Consider the following 20,256-nt stretch of genomic DNA (forward strand, 5'->3'; position numbering starts at 1 on the left):
TTCTGTTAAGTGTGTTACACTTTGGAATAAATACTGGTTGGCAATGTGAGCTATTGTTATAGACCTTCTAAACCTTCTTTTTATGTTGTGTGTTTCTGCTGTGTGTTTCGGAACTGTTCACTGAATGAGAAATGTTAGATGTCTGTTTGTGCTTTAAATGTTAGTTTGTAAAAAGTCTACATGACCACAGGCATTTTTTTTAAAATTTACTTTAAACACTGTTATATCTTTTATACATGGCCTCACCGTTGTAGCTCTCAGCTTACTTACCGGCAAATGCTACTGGACAATGAAATAAAAACATTATTTTCTATACATTGATGTTATTCATTTCAACCGTGTTATTTACTGAATCCACTTTTTCTCAATTTGTTGCATGGCCCTGTTAGAACTACTTAGGTTAGATGTATGGAGAAAATGAGAAATGAATTATGTGAAACCAGACCAATAAAACCTCAATGGACATTGTTGTAATGAATGTGCAAGGCCCTTTGTGTCGGAACAAAGAGGAGAAAATAGGATGACAGACAGTGGCTGTGAGTCAGACTGAGGGGCCCATTTTATTTTATGCCGTAGTAAACAGAGCTTTTCAGTCAAACATCTGTCCTGTTGACTTCAGCCTTAGCACCACTGCACAATACCTGCTTGTTAGCAATAAGTAAATGTGTGACACTTAAAATAACTACACTTTGAACAGCCTTTAAATTACAGAATTTTTGACTGATGTTTAATTTTGGGTCAAATTAAATTTACTTCTCGTTTATGTTCAAGTGGTTGAATTTAGGAGAGTTCCCATGAGTATACTTATAATGATCCAACCATTATGTTTCAGTTTTAACACTTCTTTCATATTGTGCACAAATAAGCCCTCTGTAAAAATGTTTCACTGGTCCGTGGCAAACATTTTATCATATGAATGAAAAAAAATAAATTAAAGAGTTATTATAGCCAAGAAATTAAACAAAGCTATGACCATTATAACACTCTGACTGAATGTTTTATTAAGGCATATTAATCAGAAGATTATATAAATTAATTCCAAATATATTAAAATAAATTGGGAAAAGAATGTCATTTTGGTTTGACTGATGAAGATTGGGAAAACATATGTGCATCCCAAAGAAGAGTCACAAAATCACATGTTTGGAGGGAGTTTTGTTGGAAACAAATGTTCACGTTTTTCATAACACCATATCAATGTGCACATAATTCACAAGGGAATTCTAACTGCTGGAGAAACTGAGGCAAACTATTAACCTGTGTTTTTGGACAGTCCTGTTGTTTAGGAATATTGAACTGAAATCAACAAAACGCTACAGACCGAGATTTCAGAACTATGTTAAAAAACTCCTGCAATGGGGATGGTAAATGAATACCTGTGGACAGTCATGGTCATGAAGACATGTAAGACACAAACTGAACCAGCAATTAAGGACTGGACTGACAGTAATTGGCATCATTTTTTTTTTTAAAGACAAAGACATTCAGACTCGGAAAAATTTACTTATTTAACAGACTTTGGATGTTCATGTTTTTTTAATACCACTATCACCTGTATAGTTTATCTCCCTGTGTAAATCTCTGTTGTCTTAAATGTAAAAATATAATGATTTAAATATATATTAGCTAGAGAGCTAGTTTCTTACACACAGGCTTCATTTGTTTTGAGCTTATAAATCTGGACACATGCCCCAGCAGGTCCATTCCAAACAAACAATGTTTGAAAAAGATGTGGGGCCGCATTTTGCCCCCGGAGGTAGCTTTAACGTGGACGCAGCCGAGCTCATTTCGTCAGCGCGGGGCATGTAATTCTAAACAAGAGTCGTGATTATGCTGAAATATGAGGAGGAGTAAAGCAACTTGAGGGCGTGGTCTGGTGCGTTCAGTGAAAGGCCAGAATCATATTAATAAACTTCAAAACTAGTGTTAGTATCATCGTACAGATGATATAATTATAATAAAACTAACTTCATGCACATAAAAAACACAAATGATAAGTTATAGATTAATGAATACGTTCAGATTTTATGTGGTTATTTTTTCCCACTACGCACTCAGCTCTTAAAGCTCTTTGCTGGAACCCTTCACCTCCCTCGTTGGACCCCTGAGACTCATGTGCTCAGCTCAGAAAGGAACGTCTATTTGTGAAACACATTCACATCACATTAACCCAAAATCCCTGTCCCAGTCTGCGTAAAACTGGTTCAACTGTGTGTAACAGTGCTGCACGTGATTCATGCAGGCCAGGCACCGGGGGCTCAGAGCTCGGGCACCGGGGGCCCAGAGCTCGGGCACCGGGGGCCCAGAGCTCGGGCACCGGGGGCCCAGAGGCCGGGCACCGGGGGCTCAGAGGCCGGGCACCGGGGGCTCAGAGGCCGGGCACCGGGGGCTCAGAGGCCGGGCACCGGGGGCTCAGAGGCCGGGCAAGACTAAATGAAGCAAGCAGTTTGTTTCTTTACCTAGGGCTGCCAGAACAAGAACAAACTTTGTTTCCGCTCATAGTTCATCAGAAGCACCGCAGCTAAACCCCGCCCCCCCCCCCCCCCCCCCCGTGATTCCCAACAACTGTTTCCACGCCTTTGCTATGGAGATTATGGAGATTAATATCACAGACAACTCAGTTTATGTCTTTTAGTCCAGTGTTTCACAAACTTTTCTTCTGATGACCCACTTTTTCTAATAGTTCAGATGTGCAGGAAGCAGATAAACCAGCTCACACAGAGAGAGACTGTGGAGAGGAGACAGACTATGTAAAATGCTTTGGGTTTTATTCCAATAAGTCACATATTTACAGAGAAACAAGCCGAACGGGAACTGAATTTAGATGCACAAAATGCAATAATACAAGACTTTCAGCATTAACAGTTTTGAGAATAAGAATGGTTTAGCTAATCAGAGCCTAGTTGAACAAACATCTCTCTTTTTATGAAGTGTGAATAAGCATAATGCAGGTCATGATTCCAGCAGTCTGGGGGTGTGCGCTCCCATGGCTCTGCTCCTGTCTGCCCTCGTTTATGGATCACACGTCGAATTTATAAGCAGAGACGTGTGCGCGTTCTTAGTCTGGGTTTAGTCCGGGCACCCCGGGGATGAAGGCGAGCTCTCCGCGTTGCGCAAAAACAAATAAAGGTGAATTAAATCAAGAAACAACGCTCCGAGGCTGCATTTCAATATTGTATTTATTGTTGGCGTTATTACGTTTGTGGGGCTTACAATGTGGCATAAGGTAACACAGGTTGTCCATTTAAAGGACTACTACGTTACACTTCTAGGAGAGTGTCCACCACCTGCTTGTCTCTATGGAGATGTTACTACTTTGCCCAAAAATCTTCCACAGTATGGCTTTAAACATATTAATCTTCATAGAAACAAGCAGGTCACAGACATCATCCAGAAAGGTTACATGGGACACTTTTGAAAAAAAATCAATTCAGTATTTCTATTTTTTAAATGTGTGTTTTCAAAAGTAACTGCAGTCCTTTAGAAAGATGCAACCTTGGCTTTGTGTATGTGCAGATGTTAAGTATCAATCATGTCCAGGTGTTTGAAGAAAATGGACACACATTACACCATGAATATTGCAGTGACATCCGTGTCTTAGCTCACGCATGTTCTCTTATTTCAGAGGGCCACACATGTAGGACGTATCATTGACTGGGTGCATTTTTGTATACATCTGGTCTCAAACAAGGGTGCCTCTAATTCATACATGCATTTACCGAAGCACCTTCTTTTTTATTTAATCCTAGCTTATAATACTTGGACATAGAGGGCAAGCCACACCAAAAAGTGCAACACCGCTTGTGGCGTGGTTGTGCAATTCTTGGTGAACCCTCTGTTGAACTACAGACTCGATTGACAAATATAGAACTAATGTCAATCAATACTTTCGTTACTTTTAAGTAAAAACATATTTGTATTTTATAAAAGAGGATTTCTACAAAATGGGAATTATACTAAAACAATAATATAAAAAGACAAAAATAAAATAAAAAAAAGACAAAATTCCTCTTTATGGTAAAAATAGAACAACAAAAATAGATATATCTTTAAAGACCTCTGGTAATAATATCAGCTAAATAGTTATCTGGCTCCTTTTGCAAGATGAGATTCTGCCAATGGGCATTATACAAACATGAATTATACAAGCTCCGAGAAATGATGGGGAATCTAGTCCTTAAGAAGTCACATTGTCAAGCACACAACCATACCTGTTGCTCTCTGGCCTGTTGCTATAGAGACACTAATAAAATTGTGAGAAGAATTGGTTGTGTTTTTTTCCTCTCATAGTGGCACGAGTGACTAAAGCATCTGGCGAGCTGGATAACACGCAGCGCAGAAGCTCCAAGTTACTAGAGCAACAAATGTGTGTTGAAACCAGCTGCCGTCCACACTAACTGCTTTCTGTACGTTGTGGTGGTGAATGTACAGATGTCGCCATAGTGACTCCGATTTGCTGTCATTATTTCTGGGATGATTACGAGATTGGAAATAAAGTGATTTGTGTAACAAGGAAGACAATTTTTGAGTTGTTGGTTCAAAAATTCAGGGATTGTTTTTGTTGCATCTACACAACAAGTCACAGCTAAGCAATATTAGCAAGAACATATAACAGGTTAAAGTTAACATAATCATATTTAAACTCTTGCCTTGTTTTTTCTATTTTAACTGAAGTTTAATAATTTTACAAGAGCAGCAGATAGACATACGTAGATATAATTCCATAACTGTTACCTGCAACCTGTAAACAAGGGCCAAAACTTAATAATTTACACAATACCGTAGTTAAGATTAGGCAAACTGTTATTATTTTGTTAAATTAATGTTTAAGATGTCAGAAAACACTTTAATTTGTATTATTTATTATTACATGATTTTATTTATTTATTCCTGCCTTAGTAAGGCATGAAAAAAGACCTAATCCAAAGTGAACAAATATTTTATTAAGAATTATTCAGGCTTAGTAGCTTAGAGTATTAGCTTAACTAATACTCTAACCCTAATTCCTAACCCTGATCTTAAGTATTTACTTAATAATAATAATAATAATAATAATAATAATAATAATAATAATAATAATAATACCTTTTATATATATAGCCCTTTTCAGTGACCCAAATACGTTTTGACATATACAAAAAAGGGGGGGGTATTTACAGACAGGGGGGACAGCACGTACAGTACACAATAATGTACACAGTCCGAAGTACAAAGAAAATGATGGGGATGTAACAGGGGGTAGAAGTGTAGACAGTGGAGTAGAGGAGGCTAGGGGTAGGGGAGGTCATAGGCTGGTGTGACAGAACTTAACTTGAATCATGCGTAATAAACTATATGTTAATTATGAATTAAGTCTTTGTTCATGCTTGATTAAGGGAAATTAAGGTCTAGTTATTACAAAGTAGTACTGAATATTCTGTGTCGATGACAGAGAGGTATTCTGTTACGAATATTTACCACAGGTACTGTCATGCTAAACAAAGTAATAAACCCTTCATATTCAATTCAATTCAATTTATTTTTGTAACACCCAAAATCACAAGTGCAGTTGCCTCGGAGGGCGACTATGCACTTAACAGCATAACAGAGCATTTAAATAATGGAACCTGGAAACTGATTATATCATTGGGAAAAAGAAGACGTGTTAATTTTATAGTTGATCACGTTGGTTTCTCCTATTAAAGTATTTTTAATTAATGATTGAGCTTGTGGTTTGTATGGTTAGGGGCGGCTTACCTTGACCTCCTCTTGTAGCTTTCCGAGGCGAATGGTGCCATTCAAAAGCTTGCTGATAAATCCTTGCTTTTCTTGCTCAAGAACTGATGCCTGGTGTGACAGAAAAGCACAGACAGGAGTTACGGATCTGACAAACAAACACAGAAGGTGGTAACAAAACAAGCACGCAGCTGGATTACTCAGTGAGAAGGTTAGAAGGTGCAAAAACACAAACTATACCTGTAACTTTACTTCTTGGTTGAAAAAAGGCAGTGTTATGTAAGGTAATTCCATAACTCTTACTGTAAACAGGGGCCAAGGCTCACATATAAAGTTAAGTACAACAACACCATTATTTATTCTGTCCCTTGTGGGTAAAGTGTCAGGGCTATTTAAATCTCTGGCCTCTCTGTTAGGCCTTTTTTGGGGGGGGATCTTCATAAGCTGACTCTTAACTGATGTGAAACTATGATAAAGATGTGCCACCAAATGATGGAATACTGTAATTAGAAGAGCATTAAAACCTGTGCACTATAAGCTGCACTATAAACTGGACTATAAACTGCACAATAAGCTGCACTATAAACTGCACTGTACATGTCACAGCCCATTTTTACATTGAAAAGATAGCAGATCAAACCTCTTTCTAAACAAATGCGGCAAATAATGTCTGTCCTTCCATCTGGTTCCTCATATTTGGCAATGGTGACTGGCAATGGTGACTCAAAGTGTTTTCAAGGCACGCCTGGTAACCTGACGTTTTGAAAAACAAGGCTGTACTTTATATGAACAGGGCTGTACTTTATATGGACAGGGCTGTACTTTATATAGACAGCTCAGTTTTGATCAGGTTTAATCTTTTGAATAAATGTGCGGATGACTCGGCTGACACACAAAAATGATTCACCACTGCGTAATTTGGAAGGTCTTTAAATAGTTCCTTATTCTCGTCATAATTTCACAGTCAAGGTCATGATCAAGAATGTCCTTCACGGCGTTGTTTTTTAAGATAAAAAGGCTCGGGGAGTCCAAACAACTGATAGTGTTTTTCAAATTGTTACAGTGTAAACAATGACTAAAATAGAGTTTATGAATCCATCACAGTGTCAGTGGCTCGTAAATGTATTCTATTCTGTTCCATTTGTGACATCAGCTCACGCCAATATTTTGTCGCGTTAGACATGCCGAGTCCATAAAGAACCACGCAAAAACATTAGCATTTTCTGGTGCGACAGTTTCATATCTTCTGTTCGAAAGTACATCTCTGACATGTTAGTGCCGTTGCCCAGAGCCAGGACTGAACATGGGAAGTCAGTGTTATGCAGTTCTTTTTTTTTATACAGGGGAAGAAACTCAATGTGTACTCTACCCTGTCAAATACAAAACACATAAAACACAAAATAGCTAGCTAAAAATGTCAATAAAACGTTCAATAACAAATACACAAACACACTTATGGAGTAAAATCACGCACCGGCACTGTGGGTAATCTGTAACAGGTGCTTTAAATTCATTAAAAGGCAGGAGATTATCTAATTTAAATGGTCTCTGCGTTTTTCTCCACGGGCAGGGAGCAGAGTTACCAAAGGCCTTTTGCCTGACACAGTGCGACCGTAATATAAAGATGTCTCGAGATCTCAATTGATGAATACATGATCTGATGTTCCACATACTTGTTAAATAATCAGGCAAAATAGCAATGATTCACAGTTGTGGGCTCTGTATTCATCTCCCTTCCCGGAGTGCTGGATGAAAAATTGAGTTCATAGGTTTTAAGGCTGTCATACCTATAATTATCACTATAATACAGAACGGAGAGAAATGGTCCCTGGATTCAGCGTTAAGGTTCATTACAGGAGAAGAATACAGAACGCACCACTGCCAATGATATTCTAAAGAAGGATGTCAATCATTGGATGCAAGAAGAGAACAGCATTTGTTTGTTTATAAGGCTCTGATTGGGATTTTTGACTGATTATTTTTCACGTTTGTTGAACACAAGATTAAATATTCATTAATTGAGATCTAAGGACGTTCTTATATTACAGTTGCACCGTGACAACACAGAAAAAGGCTTTCACTAACTCCCTGTCAGTGGAACAAAGCACAGAAACTGCTTGAATTAAATTATTTTATGTTTTTAATGAATTCAAAGCACTGGTTACCCACTATACCTGTGCTCTTGCTTTGTTTAATTTTTAGTTTTTTAATGTACTTGTTCATTTTATTGATAGTTTTATTTAATTGTTTTATTGGTATTTTATCTGGTTATTCTATATTTGTTTTTTTTGTATTTATACTTAGGGTAGGCATAAAAAAGATACGTTTTCTCATTGTGTTTTCCCTGATAAATAAAAATAACTAAATTAACTGTGCTCTACAATTTAAAGGAATACATTTTGATGTCTACAGAATAACAATCTGACTTTATCTGTCGCTCCTCGACTCTGACAACGCTCAAATCCAGGCTTTTGTTTAAAAAACTATGTAGATTAGAAAAGTAACTTTTCTCCAGGTTATGAAACATGCACCCATATTATTCTGAACAGAAGTTTTTCATTGTTTCCATTGCAACATTTTTGTAATTGACTACAGTCACCGTAGAAATTGAGTCATTTAAGTATTAAACTAATTTGTTTAATTAATTCGTTGCATCAATGAAATTTCCCCATGTGGGACAATAAAGGAATATCTTATCTTATCTTAATCTAGAAGAATGGATGATTAAACGGGCTGCAGTGAAATGTGTTCTTCCCATCTCTCAAAAAAGCATTGTCGTATCAAAGACGTGCTGCAACATTTAGGAGGAAAAACAGTGGACTCAATGTTACGAGGGTTTCTTTCTAGAAATGGACTTCATACATTACGTTCATGTGTCTATTGGCCTAAGCTGGTTTTATTCATCATGATGCGGGGTTGTTAATTGCTGGCTTACATTCTGTTTGGAGGATCAAAAGGTTTTAAAAGAAGACAATGCATAAACAGACACAAGCCGTGAGGACTAATGATATCACATGAATTAGCTGACGCACACGTGGGAGTCAATCAGGCCACGCGACGCCACTCAAGTGTCAAATGACTTCAAAGTTATGGACGGTACATTGACCACCTTGTGTTGAAATGACAGATTGCAATTTGACACTTTAATTGTATTCCACCAAGCTCGATGGGCTGGTGTTACATGGATCACTATGTAACTGGAAGGCTGGCTATATTGTCTAGCAGCTTCTACCCAGTTTCATACAGTTGTGTCTTTGAATGGTTGGTGGGGGTCGGAGAATATGGCCATGTTTCTTTCAGTCAGTCTTGGTGTAGATGTGCCCCCAGAAGTACCTTAACACCACCAAAAGTATATATCAGAGGCATTATCTTACTAATTTCACTATGTTTGTTCTCTGACTAACTCTCGTGAATCACCAAATGTATTTCCTTTGCGTCCAACGCAGCTCATGCTAAAAGGATAATGCTTGCGGCCAAGAGACTTAAACAAACGGTTCCACTATCAGTAACCTTTTCTGAACAGTGTAGTTAAGATAAAGCACACAGACTACAAACTCCCCCAGAACATGAGTAATACCATGTGCAACAGTTGGTCTCGCTCCAGGGAGATGTGCTCTGCCACGGAGACAACAGCTCCAAGGTAATGTCGAGTCTTTTCCTCTTTCAGCGCACATTCCTCCTTCTGTTGCCTCAGCAAACCCAGCCGCCCCTCTGCCTTCCTGCAGAGGCACATTGAAGAAAGAGAAACAGAAAACGAGGATGACGACATGAAACATCTGTGGCCCAATCAAACACCTTTTGACAACCTTCACACATCAAAATGACTTGGTCCTTGAACCGTCCCAGCCACAGGAACACAGATGTCTCCAAGGACTAAGACTGTTTCAAGTGAAAATAAATCATACTGTGTAGGGAAAGAATATGTGAACTTGGGTGAGGCATGTAACTCTATATCACTTTTTCACATTACTGTAGCCCACATCTTTCATTGCAATGTTGTGCACGTGTACACTTACTGAACCAAAGATGGATCCATCCACGCAACGGCAATATTTATCATGTAAAAGCAGTTATCATATTTATCGCTTGTTGAAGAATGAAAACTGTACCTATGAGCGTGTTTGGACGTCTCCATCTCCATCTTTAGTCTCTTGATGACAGCGGTCAGGTCGTCCTTGTCCAGATTCAGGCTCCTGTTCTCCTCTTCCAGACGGAAGATTTTGAGGAGGAGTTCCTCAACATTATTCTTATTCTTGTTGTCCTGCTGCTCCAGCTGACTGTCATTCAAAAAACAAAACAGTTCCCTACTTCATGAAGAAATCTAGAATAACAAGTTCAATATTTGGAAAAAAGGCCATGAATCTGCAAGGTCATAGTTTCTGTTCAGATTCTAGTGAAAAAGTAACAATAATAAATATAACCAAGCAGATTAGAATCTATGAATGCTCCGTGAACAGAGGGGTTCCTCTGAATTGCTTTAGTAATGAACAAGAATGTCTAAGAATATCTATTAAACCACAAGCACTTGAATCACTTGTTATTTACATTTAATTGGCCCCTTGCGACTCTATTTTATTTTACAAAGGCCATGGTTCTTTGCAGAGCTGCTGGACACATAATTACAGACCTTTCCCCAAAACATCCACTTATTAGTTTTTGAGTTATCGTTCTATTGCATAAACGTAAAAACTTAACGGCTGGGCGAAAAAGTACCTCCACAAGCACATGAAAAGACACAAACCATCGGAGTTTTCCAGCAATGTTGCAGTGTTCGTCCCACGTGACTGCATCTTTCAGGCGTTCCTGCAGAGCTTGTGCAGTTCTTTGATTTGTCTGCGCTCGTCTCTTGCTCGCCTCCAGATCCTCCTCCAAACGTTGTTTTTCTGCTTCGCACAACATCAATTGCTTGGCCAGCTTGCATACTACAGATTATAGGAGAAAGCAAATAGAACATTTACTGTGCTATGTGCATATACTTTTCAATACGTCTCTGGGAGTTTTCGGGCTAAACCTGGACAAAGAAAAAAGGACTACCGCATTTTATAAGTCGCACCAGCCAAAAAATGCATAATAGAGAAGGAAAAAAAACATATTTAAGTCGCACTGGAGTATAAATCTAATCTTTTATGGAAATGTATTTTATCAAATCCAAGTCCAAGAACAGACATTTCATCTTGAAATGCAATTTAAAATAATAACAGATGAGAGAACATGGTGAATAGGTGTACGTATGCTAACGCTAACACCTTCAGCTACATGACGCACAGACAGAACTGTGGTAAGTGTCTGGTATGTTAACGTAACATATTAACAGTTATTCAGATAACTATAGCATAAAGAACATGCTAACAAGTTTACCAAAGCATCAGTTTTACCCCATATCACTAAATCCATTGAATTCTTCTTCCTCTGTGTCACTTCTAAACAACTCCACAAACTCCAGAGGAAGTGCTGATTCTTCTTCTGTGTCGCTTAGAGCCTAAAGCGCCCTCTTGTGGTTGTCAGTGTAAAGATAATCAACATGTAAAATGCGGTTACCAGAGTGAAAATAACAAATAATATCAAACATAAGTCGCTCTGGAGTATAAGTGGCACCCCGGCCAAAACTATGAAAAAAGGTGCGGTTTACAGTCCGGAAAATACGGTAATCCAGATTAGATCAAATCGACTCACGGATAAGATAAAGATTACAATGACGGAGAAATTGTGTGAACAAAATGAGCAGGAAAAGAGAAATACAGACACTTTACCTTCAGAGTGATGTTTGCTTTGGGTTAGCTTAGCATTAACATTTTCCGCCTCGAGCTGCTCAATCAGTACTTGGTTCTCTTGCAAAACCAGGACAGCTTGTTCTTGGAGCTGTTGCCTGAGCGTGTAATAAATGCAAATATAAATGAATGAGAAACTTTCTAAAACTGTCAGGGGCTATTATTTAAACTGCAATAGATTCATGCATAATACAAATCTGTCAACTTATACTCAAGGTTATGAAATACATGGCACTGGAAATGTGGAAACTGAATGAATGAATAGTTAGGAACGTGAGTGACTCTTGTATGAGAGTTTGAAGCAATTTAAACTGAGGAATTGTATTAGATGCACGACAGGAAATTACCTCACCAGTCTGTCTGTGTAAATCCTCCAATCTTTGCCATGGCATCATGCAGTTTCTCATTTTCTTTGATCACCTCCTCGACGTGGACTCGTAATCTCTTCATTTCCTCCTGTGGCATATGAACACAGGCTCGAGTCATTCACAACACAAGCCACAAAAACAACATTTGTTTGTGCACATGCTGCACATGCTGCACATGCTGCACATGCTGAAGACAGATGATTAAAAGAATGTGCCAAATTCTGTGTATTTTCAGAGGAAGAGGAAGAGGAAGAGGAAGAAGAAGAAGAAGAAGAAGAAGAAGAAGAAGAAGAAGAAGAAGAAGAAAAGAAGAAAGGTATACGTGTAAGTATAAGAAGAAGAAGAAAAAGAAAAAGAAGAAGTAGTACAAGTAGAAGTAGAAGTGTAAGTAGAAGAAGAATTATTCATGGGTTTGGCCAGTGAAAGAGCCATTGCAAACATACCTCAGTGGTTTTCAGAAGTGCATCTTTTTCCTTCATTCTGTCGTCATAGGCGAGCAATAATGGAGATAAATATTTCATGTCCAGCTGAAACAAAACAAACGCTCCGGGTTAACCCTAAATCTTTGAAAGTGTGTGTTTAATCTCTCTTTTGTTTAATGAAGCACACAAGCCCTTAATGAGCTTTTTGGTTATTTTTGTTGATTAATGACTACTTTGGTGCTGAAAAACACAACTGGACCGTCGAGTATAAACCCTCAGCTTTCCCATAACAGTTACTTGTGCTGAAGAGAGCGCTCATTTCTCAAAACCCCAAGAGGAGAATACACAAGAGTCCCCTTTAAAACAGATGAATACTTGCACAATAAAACCTCTCTCCACATATGGCTTCTCAGTAAAAGAAAATGGGGCAATATCTACAATACCGCCTCTTGTTTTGCCCGAACATAAAAGCATAGATAGAACATGTAACGTCAGAGAAGTTTAAATAATGTGTAACTCACCAACCAGGGAGGATGCAAGTCTGTCATCGGCAGTCCACTGATTTTGGCTTTCTAGGACCCCAAAAACATGCAACAAACGTCATGACAATTCGTGTTACTCGTATAGATTTTAGTATTCTGGAAATATGGTTATGGTGCATTAACAAACACAGTCCACATAACCGGACCCAACTTAATTTCCCGTTATGACCCTGAGTTGTTCCTTTCAGCAGCCGCACAGTGAGCCGTTATCAAAGGCACCAGCGGAGACGACACAGATACGACACGGTTACAAATGAGAGCAGTAGATCCCGGTGTGAGGACGCAGCGTGAGGCAGACATGATTAAAGCCACTGCGTTCTTCTTCCATGTAAAACAATCTCAGAGCCAGACGGATGGATCCAAAAAAGGCTTCATGACAGCACATCACAGCGACTGAAGATGGCAATGTTTTTTTTTTACTCAACACAGAGCCAGATGAAAAAGGATTAGATCACAGTTTTGCATTAAATCGGTGGAAAACATGTATTTAATTTGCTGTTGTGACTGTGACTGAAAAATATCGAGATGCCGCCTCATGTGGGACGCGGGCGCTGACTGAGAGCTGACAATGAGTGAGAAACCTACTGTGACTGAAAATAAATTAACCTTGCAATATCCCGTCTCAGTCCCACGTGTGAAAAAGCCTTCTCTACTTCAGGGATTCAGCCATGGTCCGTTTTGTCAAACCTGTAACTATCCAGCACCAATCTTCTCAGATCGATACGTACATTGTCTGTTAGTGCATTATTTATTCACTGGCTAAACCCAACACACTGGCGGTGGCAAGTATGTACAAGTGTAGCAACAGCTGCCCCGGGGACGATGGAGACGTGTCAGACAAATCCAATATCCTCCCCGACCACAGAACCACACTTGCCAAGGCTTTTGGACTCTACTAGGTTATCAGCTTCGCCCGGTGCCCCCCCTTTGTGAAGAAAACGTAACCATGGGTTTCAGAATTCTACAACTTAAAGCCGTTGCCATAGCAAAACGTTGCATGTGACACAACGCTGAAACTCACGAATAGCCAACCTAAACAAACAGAACAACTGCGTGCACATTTTTGTGTACATACTGAGACCAAGTTTGTTGGTATGGAGCCTATCCCAGTGTCTTTGGGCCTTAGGCGGGGTGCACCCATGACAGCTCGTCGCAGGGTTAACACAGAGGCCAATTTAGAGTGACCACTTTTGCTTAACACATGCATGTCTTTGGACGGAGGAAGCCGGAGAACCAGGAGAGAACCCAAGGTGACACGGGGAGAACATGCAGACTCCTCCCAGAAAGACCATGTGATGTCGGTCGGTCCTGGGAATCGAACCCACAATGTGCCAGTATGCGCCGATTAAACGCAGCTCTTTAAAGTCTTAGGGGGAATATGGAGCATAGAGGAATAGGGGGAATAGGGAGAATAGGGGGGTAGATAGAATAGGCGGATTAGGGGGGATAGGGGGATTAGGGAGAATAGGGAGAATAGGGAGAATAGGGGGATTAGGGAGAATAGGGAGAATAGATAGAATAGGGGGAATAGGGGGATTAGGGAGAATAGATAGAATAGGGAGATTAGGGGGAATAGGGAGAATAGATAGAACAGGGGGAATAGATAGAATAGGGGGAATAGATAGAATAGGGGGAATAGGGGGATTAGGGGGATTAGGGAGAATAAGGAGAATAGGGAGATTAGGGGGAATAGGGAGAATAGATAGAATAGGGGGGATAGGGGGATTAGGGGGAATAGATAGAATAGGGGGAATAGATAGAATAGGGGGAATAGGGGATTAGGGGGATTAGGTAGAATAGATAGAATAGGGCGATTAGGGGGAATAGGGAGAATAGATAGAATAGGGGGAATAGATAGAATAGGGGGATTAGGGGGATTAGGTAGAATAGATAGAATAGGGGGAATAGGGGGAATAGGGGGATTAGGGAGAATAGGGAGAATAGATAGAATAGGGAGATTAGGGGGAATAGGGAGAATAGATAGAATAGGGGGAATAGATAGAATAGGGGGAATAGGGGATTAGGGGGATTAGGTAGAATAGATAGAATAGGGGGAATAGGGGGAATAGGGAGAATAGATAGAATAGGGGGAATAGGGGGATTAGGGAGAATAGGGAGAATAGATAGAATAGGGAGATTAGGGGGAATAGGGAGAATAGATAGAATATGGAGAATAGATAGAATAGGGGGAATAGGGGGATTAGGGAGAATAGATAGAATAGGGGGAATAGGGGGATTAGGGAGAATAGGGAGAATAGATAGAATAGGGGGAATAGGGGGATTAGGGAGAATAGATAGAATAGGGGGAATAGGGGGATTAGGGAGAATAGATAGAATAGGGGGAATAGGGGGATTAGGGAGAATAGGGAGAATAGATAGAATAGGGAGATTAGGGGGAATAGGGAGAATAGATAGAATAGGGGGAATAGATAGAATAGGGGGAATAGGGGGATTAGGGGGATTAGGTAGAATAGATAGAATAGGGGGAATAGGGGGATTAGAGAGAATATATAGAATAGGGGGATTAGGGAGAATAGGGGGAATAGATTGAATAGGGGGATTAGGGAGAATAGGGGGAATGCATCTGTACCTCGTCTTTGGAAAGGGGCCTGAAGCGCACTTGGTAGCGGCTCAGCTCCACGTTGAGACGATGCACTGTCATCTTGAGGGCATCGTTCTCATCCACCAGCTTCTGAGCGTGCTGCCTTAAACTCTGCAGCTCAGCTGGGTCTTCGGTATAAAAAGCATTCATTACTGTGCAATTGTGTATCTTCAATAATACTAATAATGAGTATAACACTGTTTTTTTCCTTACAGACTACATCCTGTCTCTTGTCCCAAGGATTTAAAGTTCCAGGTGAGGGTCCGTCTCGGTGCTTTAGTTGGGGTGTCAGGTCCATTTTACCCTTCTTGTCTTCATTTGTTCGTCCTTCCATGTGCGACCTACTTATAACCGAGGAAACATGTGTGGAATGTCTTGAGAGTACCTTTTCACTGCGTTGGGAGAGACTGCCTGCAGTTTCACCACCTTGAGCAGCTAGAAGAGAAAGATGTTTTATTTTATAAAATCACAGAACAGAAATAAAGAAGAAATTAATGTTAATTTGAAGGATAAATTAGGAACCAAATTAATGTCATGATTGTGACTTTTTTACTATCTCATTTATGTCTTGGCTAATAGTATATATTTTACAAAAGAAAGAACTGTCCTGTTGAAATCATTTGACTTACATGGTACATTGTTCTTCCGAGAGCTCTTTCTGTCCAGCTGCTTATTCTTAAACGAGTCATGACTGCGTTTAGAGGACGGCACATTGGGTTCTTCTTTACAATCTAGCAAATGGTCACAATAAAAAACATACACTCTTAGCGCGGCGTGGATTGTGTTACTTCTGTTGGACTGTTACTTCAATGTGAAACTTCAATATTACATGATAAAACAAATTAATACACATTTTCCCTGATTGGATTTGTGTTTTTAATGCAGCCTTGAATCTAACAACCTGGTACTTATAATAGCCTTTGCAGGTACTAATATAATTATACACAGTGGAGAACTAGAATCCTTAGGGCAGTAATTAGAAAAATACTATGTTTTGTAATACTTTCAATAGCTAAATACAATGTAGAGATGTAGAGGGTTTTACAAATAAAATTATTTCGACAACTGGTGTTTTTCATATTTACAAAAATAGCTGTGAGTACAATTTGTATTTATCTTTTGAAGTGGCAGATAAAAGTGTGTACCAGAAGCAGGGGCATCACCAGATGTTCCAGTCAGTTGCTGTGCACTTGCCTGGAGGCAAAAAGACAAGCAGATGGGGAGAGAAATGTGTGAAATGCATTTTCAAACAGCTGCCTGAACAATTCTAAAAAGCAACTTATAAGTAAAAAAAAACGTAAAAAACCTATTTCATATGAATTTCTGAAAGCACATTAAATTGAGTGAAGTGTGTATCAGTGCGGTGATAATAATCTGAATAAGATCATCTTTAAAATGGCTGGACACATTTAAGAATATGTTTTTGTGGCTCAGGGTTCTTACTCATGTGTTCAGCTGAGAGACCGTCGATGGAAATCAAGATATAAAAGTGATTTAGTGAAAAACCATAAGGAACGCTATGACACACAAAGTTAGAGTGAAACAGTAATGCGAGGATAAGATGTCTTTGTAGCTAACTTGGGCAGACGCCTAAAGCAGCAGAGGATCACCCACTGTGATTGTGTGGAAATGCAGCTAGCAGGAGGAAATAGAGCCCAGTGGGACTATTAACTCAATGTAACAGTATAACAGTCCCACAGGTGAGAGAGAGCCAGCTCTAGGGTGCAGTGGCTGTTAAATTGGATATTATATAGCTACTCTAGTGCAGAAGCACGCCAAGATTCACTTGGAATTGGTTATTATTGAATACAATATATCTATATAGTGAAATATTTGAACAATCATTCCGTAAAAAGTTAATGCTAGTGGGCAAATCACTTAAAATAAAGCAATTCTTAATCATTAAATGGCAGTACACTAGAAAATTACCACACCACGCCTCCCAGTGGATACGCTCTGTGCATACATAAAACAATGAAAAAAGAATAAAAAGGTTTGGATAAGTTTTCCAAAATCCTAATTAAAATCTCAGTGAACTATATATGTGTAATGTAATTAAAGCAGCACAGCATTTATTCAAATCAGCACTAAGAATCTTACCTTGACTTTGACAGGAAAAGAATACACCGGCTCAACGATTTCACTTTGCCCTCCAGTGGTCAATGTTTGGTAGATGTGTTCCTCAAGGTTGTTCCCCTCCTTTAACCCGTCTTGGCCGTCCAGCTCCCCTTCAGAGTGCTCTGGGCTGGGGACATCTTCTGACCATCTTTCGCTGAGGAGGACCATGAGCCAATATTAGTGCGCAGGAACGTTAAAGAGAACTCAACATAACACAATGGCATCACTGGCTGTGTTCACCTGCACAACAAAATCTGATTATTAGCTACTTTTTGGACATTTAAGATAATTTGAAAGAGGTGAACCGCAAAAACTGATGCGAGTAATCAGAGGGACTATGGTAAGTGAGAAATAAGAGGATTTTGCTTGATTTTTGCATTTTATTAATCTTTTACTCCAAAAATCAGTGTTTGACTTGAAACACCTCTTGAATATTTCAGCGCTTGAGCGAGGTCGCAGAAAGGAGCTGTAGATGCTCATTTCTGTTGTTCTACTCTAAAGGTGGGCAGATAATTGAAATATTGATGGTATTGTGATTTTGAATATTATCAGGTAAATTGTTTATAATTAAAAAAACAATGGTGATTAAAAATGAAAATGGAAAAAATGGTGTTGTAAACGACTAAAGTGTATAAACTAAACTGATATTTCTGCACTTCTGTTGGTAATTTTAGAGCCCGTTCGCATTTGTCTGTCATACTTAAACTTCAACAAATCCATTTAAAGTTGTTTTTTTTTATAACACATTTCTGTTGGCTTGACATATTGTAACTGAGGAAATGTAAAAGTAGAACAGTGATATTCATCATCACAGCCCTACTCTGCTCACTTGTAGCGTTTGTCATGCTTGAAATTATGAAATAGAAGCCATTTCAATTATTCATGAAGTAGCACAATCTGTAATACAGTTGATAATGCGGTGCTGGTTTACCATTGAAACTGTTCAGTGCCGTTTGCCTCATAATTAGAATCGGATGGATCACTTTCCGTAAAGGACCTTGGACGTGTGGGAGGGAGAGCCCACGTCTGCCCAGTGAGCGAGGAGGACAAAATAGCTGCTGCCAACGCCGACCTGTAAATTAAGCATTCAATTACGATTTTCTTTTTTAATCAATTAGATAGGAAATAAAACTGTTGTTGCCCAAAACAGAGTGACAAAGGAAAAGACACATGCAGGGTAATGAGTGAGTGGTACCTGGGTCTCTCGGGTGAGGGGTCTGGGCTGCGAGGGGGTGGCGTACGAGGCACAGCAGGTTTGGGGGCTAGCGAGGCGGCTGGGATTAGACCATGACTTATGTGTTTCTATGCACAAGTGAGGAGACAGTGTAATTATTATTATTACACAGAAGCTTAGAAGACCAGGCACTACAGGTTTTGTTTCCCAATTTTGGAAAGCACTTTATTTAGTTTTAACAAGCCGGAACTATTCCTATTAATAGAATGTGTTTGTTTTGCTTTATTGAGGTTTATTAAGGTGTTTATCATTTTTCCAATTTGCTCTCTTAACATGTTATGTGGAAACAACAAAACACTTGAATTAAAAGACATAGAAATGAGCCTCTCCGGTGTACGAGAGCTTAGAAGTCCTTATTATCCCGTCCCCTTTGCTCAATAAAGGGCTTTAGATTTTTTAAATCAGAGTGCCTCAGGCTGTTTTTCTGAGCCCTTGGATCCGTACACTGAAGAGGCACATTTCTGTATCTTTAAAATGAATCCCACTTATCCTTGAAAAGGAACTGATTTTTCGCTGAATGGTTCTATTGAAGCACTTCCAGAGAGGTTTTATAAAAGTTCAAATTTCATATTATTACTCTTAGTTGCACAAATGAGACATTGTAAATTCAATGGCTCTTTTCCCATAAAGATCATCTCTTAAAGTAGCCTCCTACAGACACACAACTTTATTTTGAAGGATCGTACAGAAGTATTTGTTCACTACATATTTAATTCTAATCCTGATTTATGGATGTTTTAAGTCAGATCTAGTTTACTCAAATACTAGCTAAATAAGATGACTAACACCTGTATTTCATCTAATTTGTCGACAAAATGAATCAAGAAATTTAAACCTGGCTCCATCTATTTCAGATTCATGTGTCCCAAATATGAGACATTTTTGGAGACTTTGACACATCAAGTGGCTTATTCGTACAGTATGAAAATCAGCACTACATTTATACACGTAAACCAACAAAATAAGTTTCTAATTGATATCTCTAGCGTAAGATATGTTCATATATATTCACCTGCAGCGTCTCTCGCCCTAACAACTGTTGCTAACTCCAAGACAATAGAAGAAGTCACATTATTACAGTTAATATTTGAAACGTTAATCAAACCCTACGGAAAAGTTAATGTGTTTGTTATAATAGCTTGCGTTAAATGATAAAGTTGAGTGAAGAAAGCACAACTTACAAAATCTTTCTCTCTATCCCTCCTGAAGCTAAGTTTTAACATTGTTGTGTTTACTTCCGGGGTTTGCCGAATACGTCTTCCAAAATGAAAATAGTCCCTCTAAAGTCCTAAAATCAAAAGAAAGAGTAAACTAATCACATTCAACAGGCTGACAGATTATTATTGTTGTTGTAGAGACGCTTGTTCTGCCGCAGGGAGTGACCTCGAAACAAAAGTGAAGCTGATTGGCAGAACGGAGGACGAACATCCAATCAGCGATCTGCTACAATCACTTAGTAACGGTGGCTTTCAAAACACGCCCCACCA

General features: G+C 39.1%; 1 protein-coding gene across 1 annotated transcript in view; it reads right to left on the reverse strand.

Moving 5' to 3' along the window:
* Positions 1-20,138, reverse strand: part of cep89 (centrosomal protein 89) — a 44,999-nt gene extending 24,861 nt beyond the window's left edge. The window contains exons 1-16 of the mRNA XM_072464664.1: positions 19,951-20,138; positions 18,731-18,837; positions 18,467-18,607; positions 17,518-17,689; positions 16,563-16,611; positions 16,047-16,148; positions 15,631-15,852; positions 15,406-15,545; positions 12,795-12,845; positions 12,295-12,378; positions 11,836-11,939; positions 11,466-11,581; positions 10,457-10,637; positions 9,825-9,992; positions 9,293-9,434; positions 5,737-5,826 (exon numbers count right to left, since the gene is read on the reverse strand). Coding sequence (XP_072320765.1) covers positions 5,737-5,826; positions 9,293-9,434; positions 9,825-9,992; positions 10,457-10,637; positions 11,466-11,581; positions 11,836-11,939; positions 12,295-12,378; positions 12,795-12,845; positions 15,406-15,545; positions 15,631-15,852; positions 16,047-16,148; positions 16,563-16,611; positions 17,518-17,689; positions 18,467-18,607; positions 18,731-18,837; positions 19,951-19,992 — 1,911 coding nt within the window. The 5' untranslated portion in view covers positions 19,993-20,138. The remainder of the gene's footprint in view (positions 1-5,736; positions 5,827-9,292; positions 9,435-9,824; positions 9,993-10,456; positions 10,638-11,465; positions 11,582-11,835; positions 11,940-12,294; positions 12,379-12,794; positions 12,846-15,405; positions 15,546-15,630; positions 15,853-16,046; positions 16,149-16,562; positions 16,612-17,517; positions 17,690-18,466; positions 18,608-18,730; positions 18,838-19,950) is intronic.
* Between the last annotated feature and the right edge of the window lie 118 nt (positions 20,139-20,256).

The sequence above is a fragment of the Eucyclogobius newberryi genome, unplaced genomic scaffold (assembly GCF_026437365.1).
Source record: "Eucyclogobius newberryi isolate DKJ021-1_F unplaced genomic scaffold, fEucNew1.0.hap1 SCAF_5, whole genome shotgun sequence".
NCBI classification, from domain to species: Eukaryota; Metazoa; Chordata; class Actinopteri; order Gobiiformes; family Gobiidae; genus Eucyclogobius; species Eucyclogobius newberryi.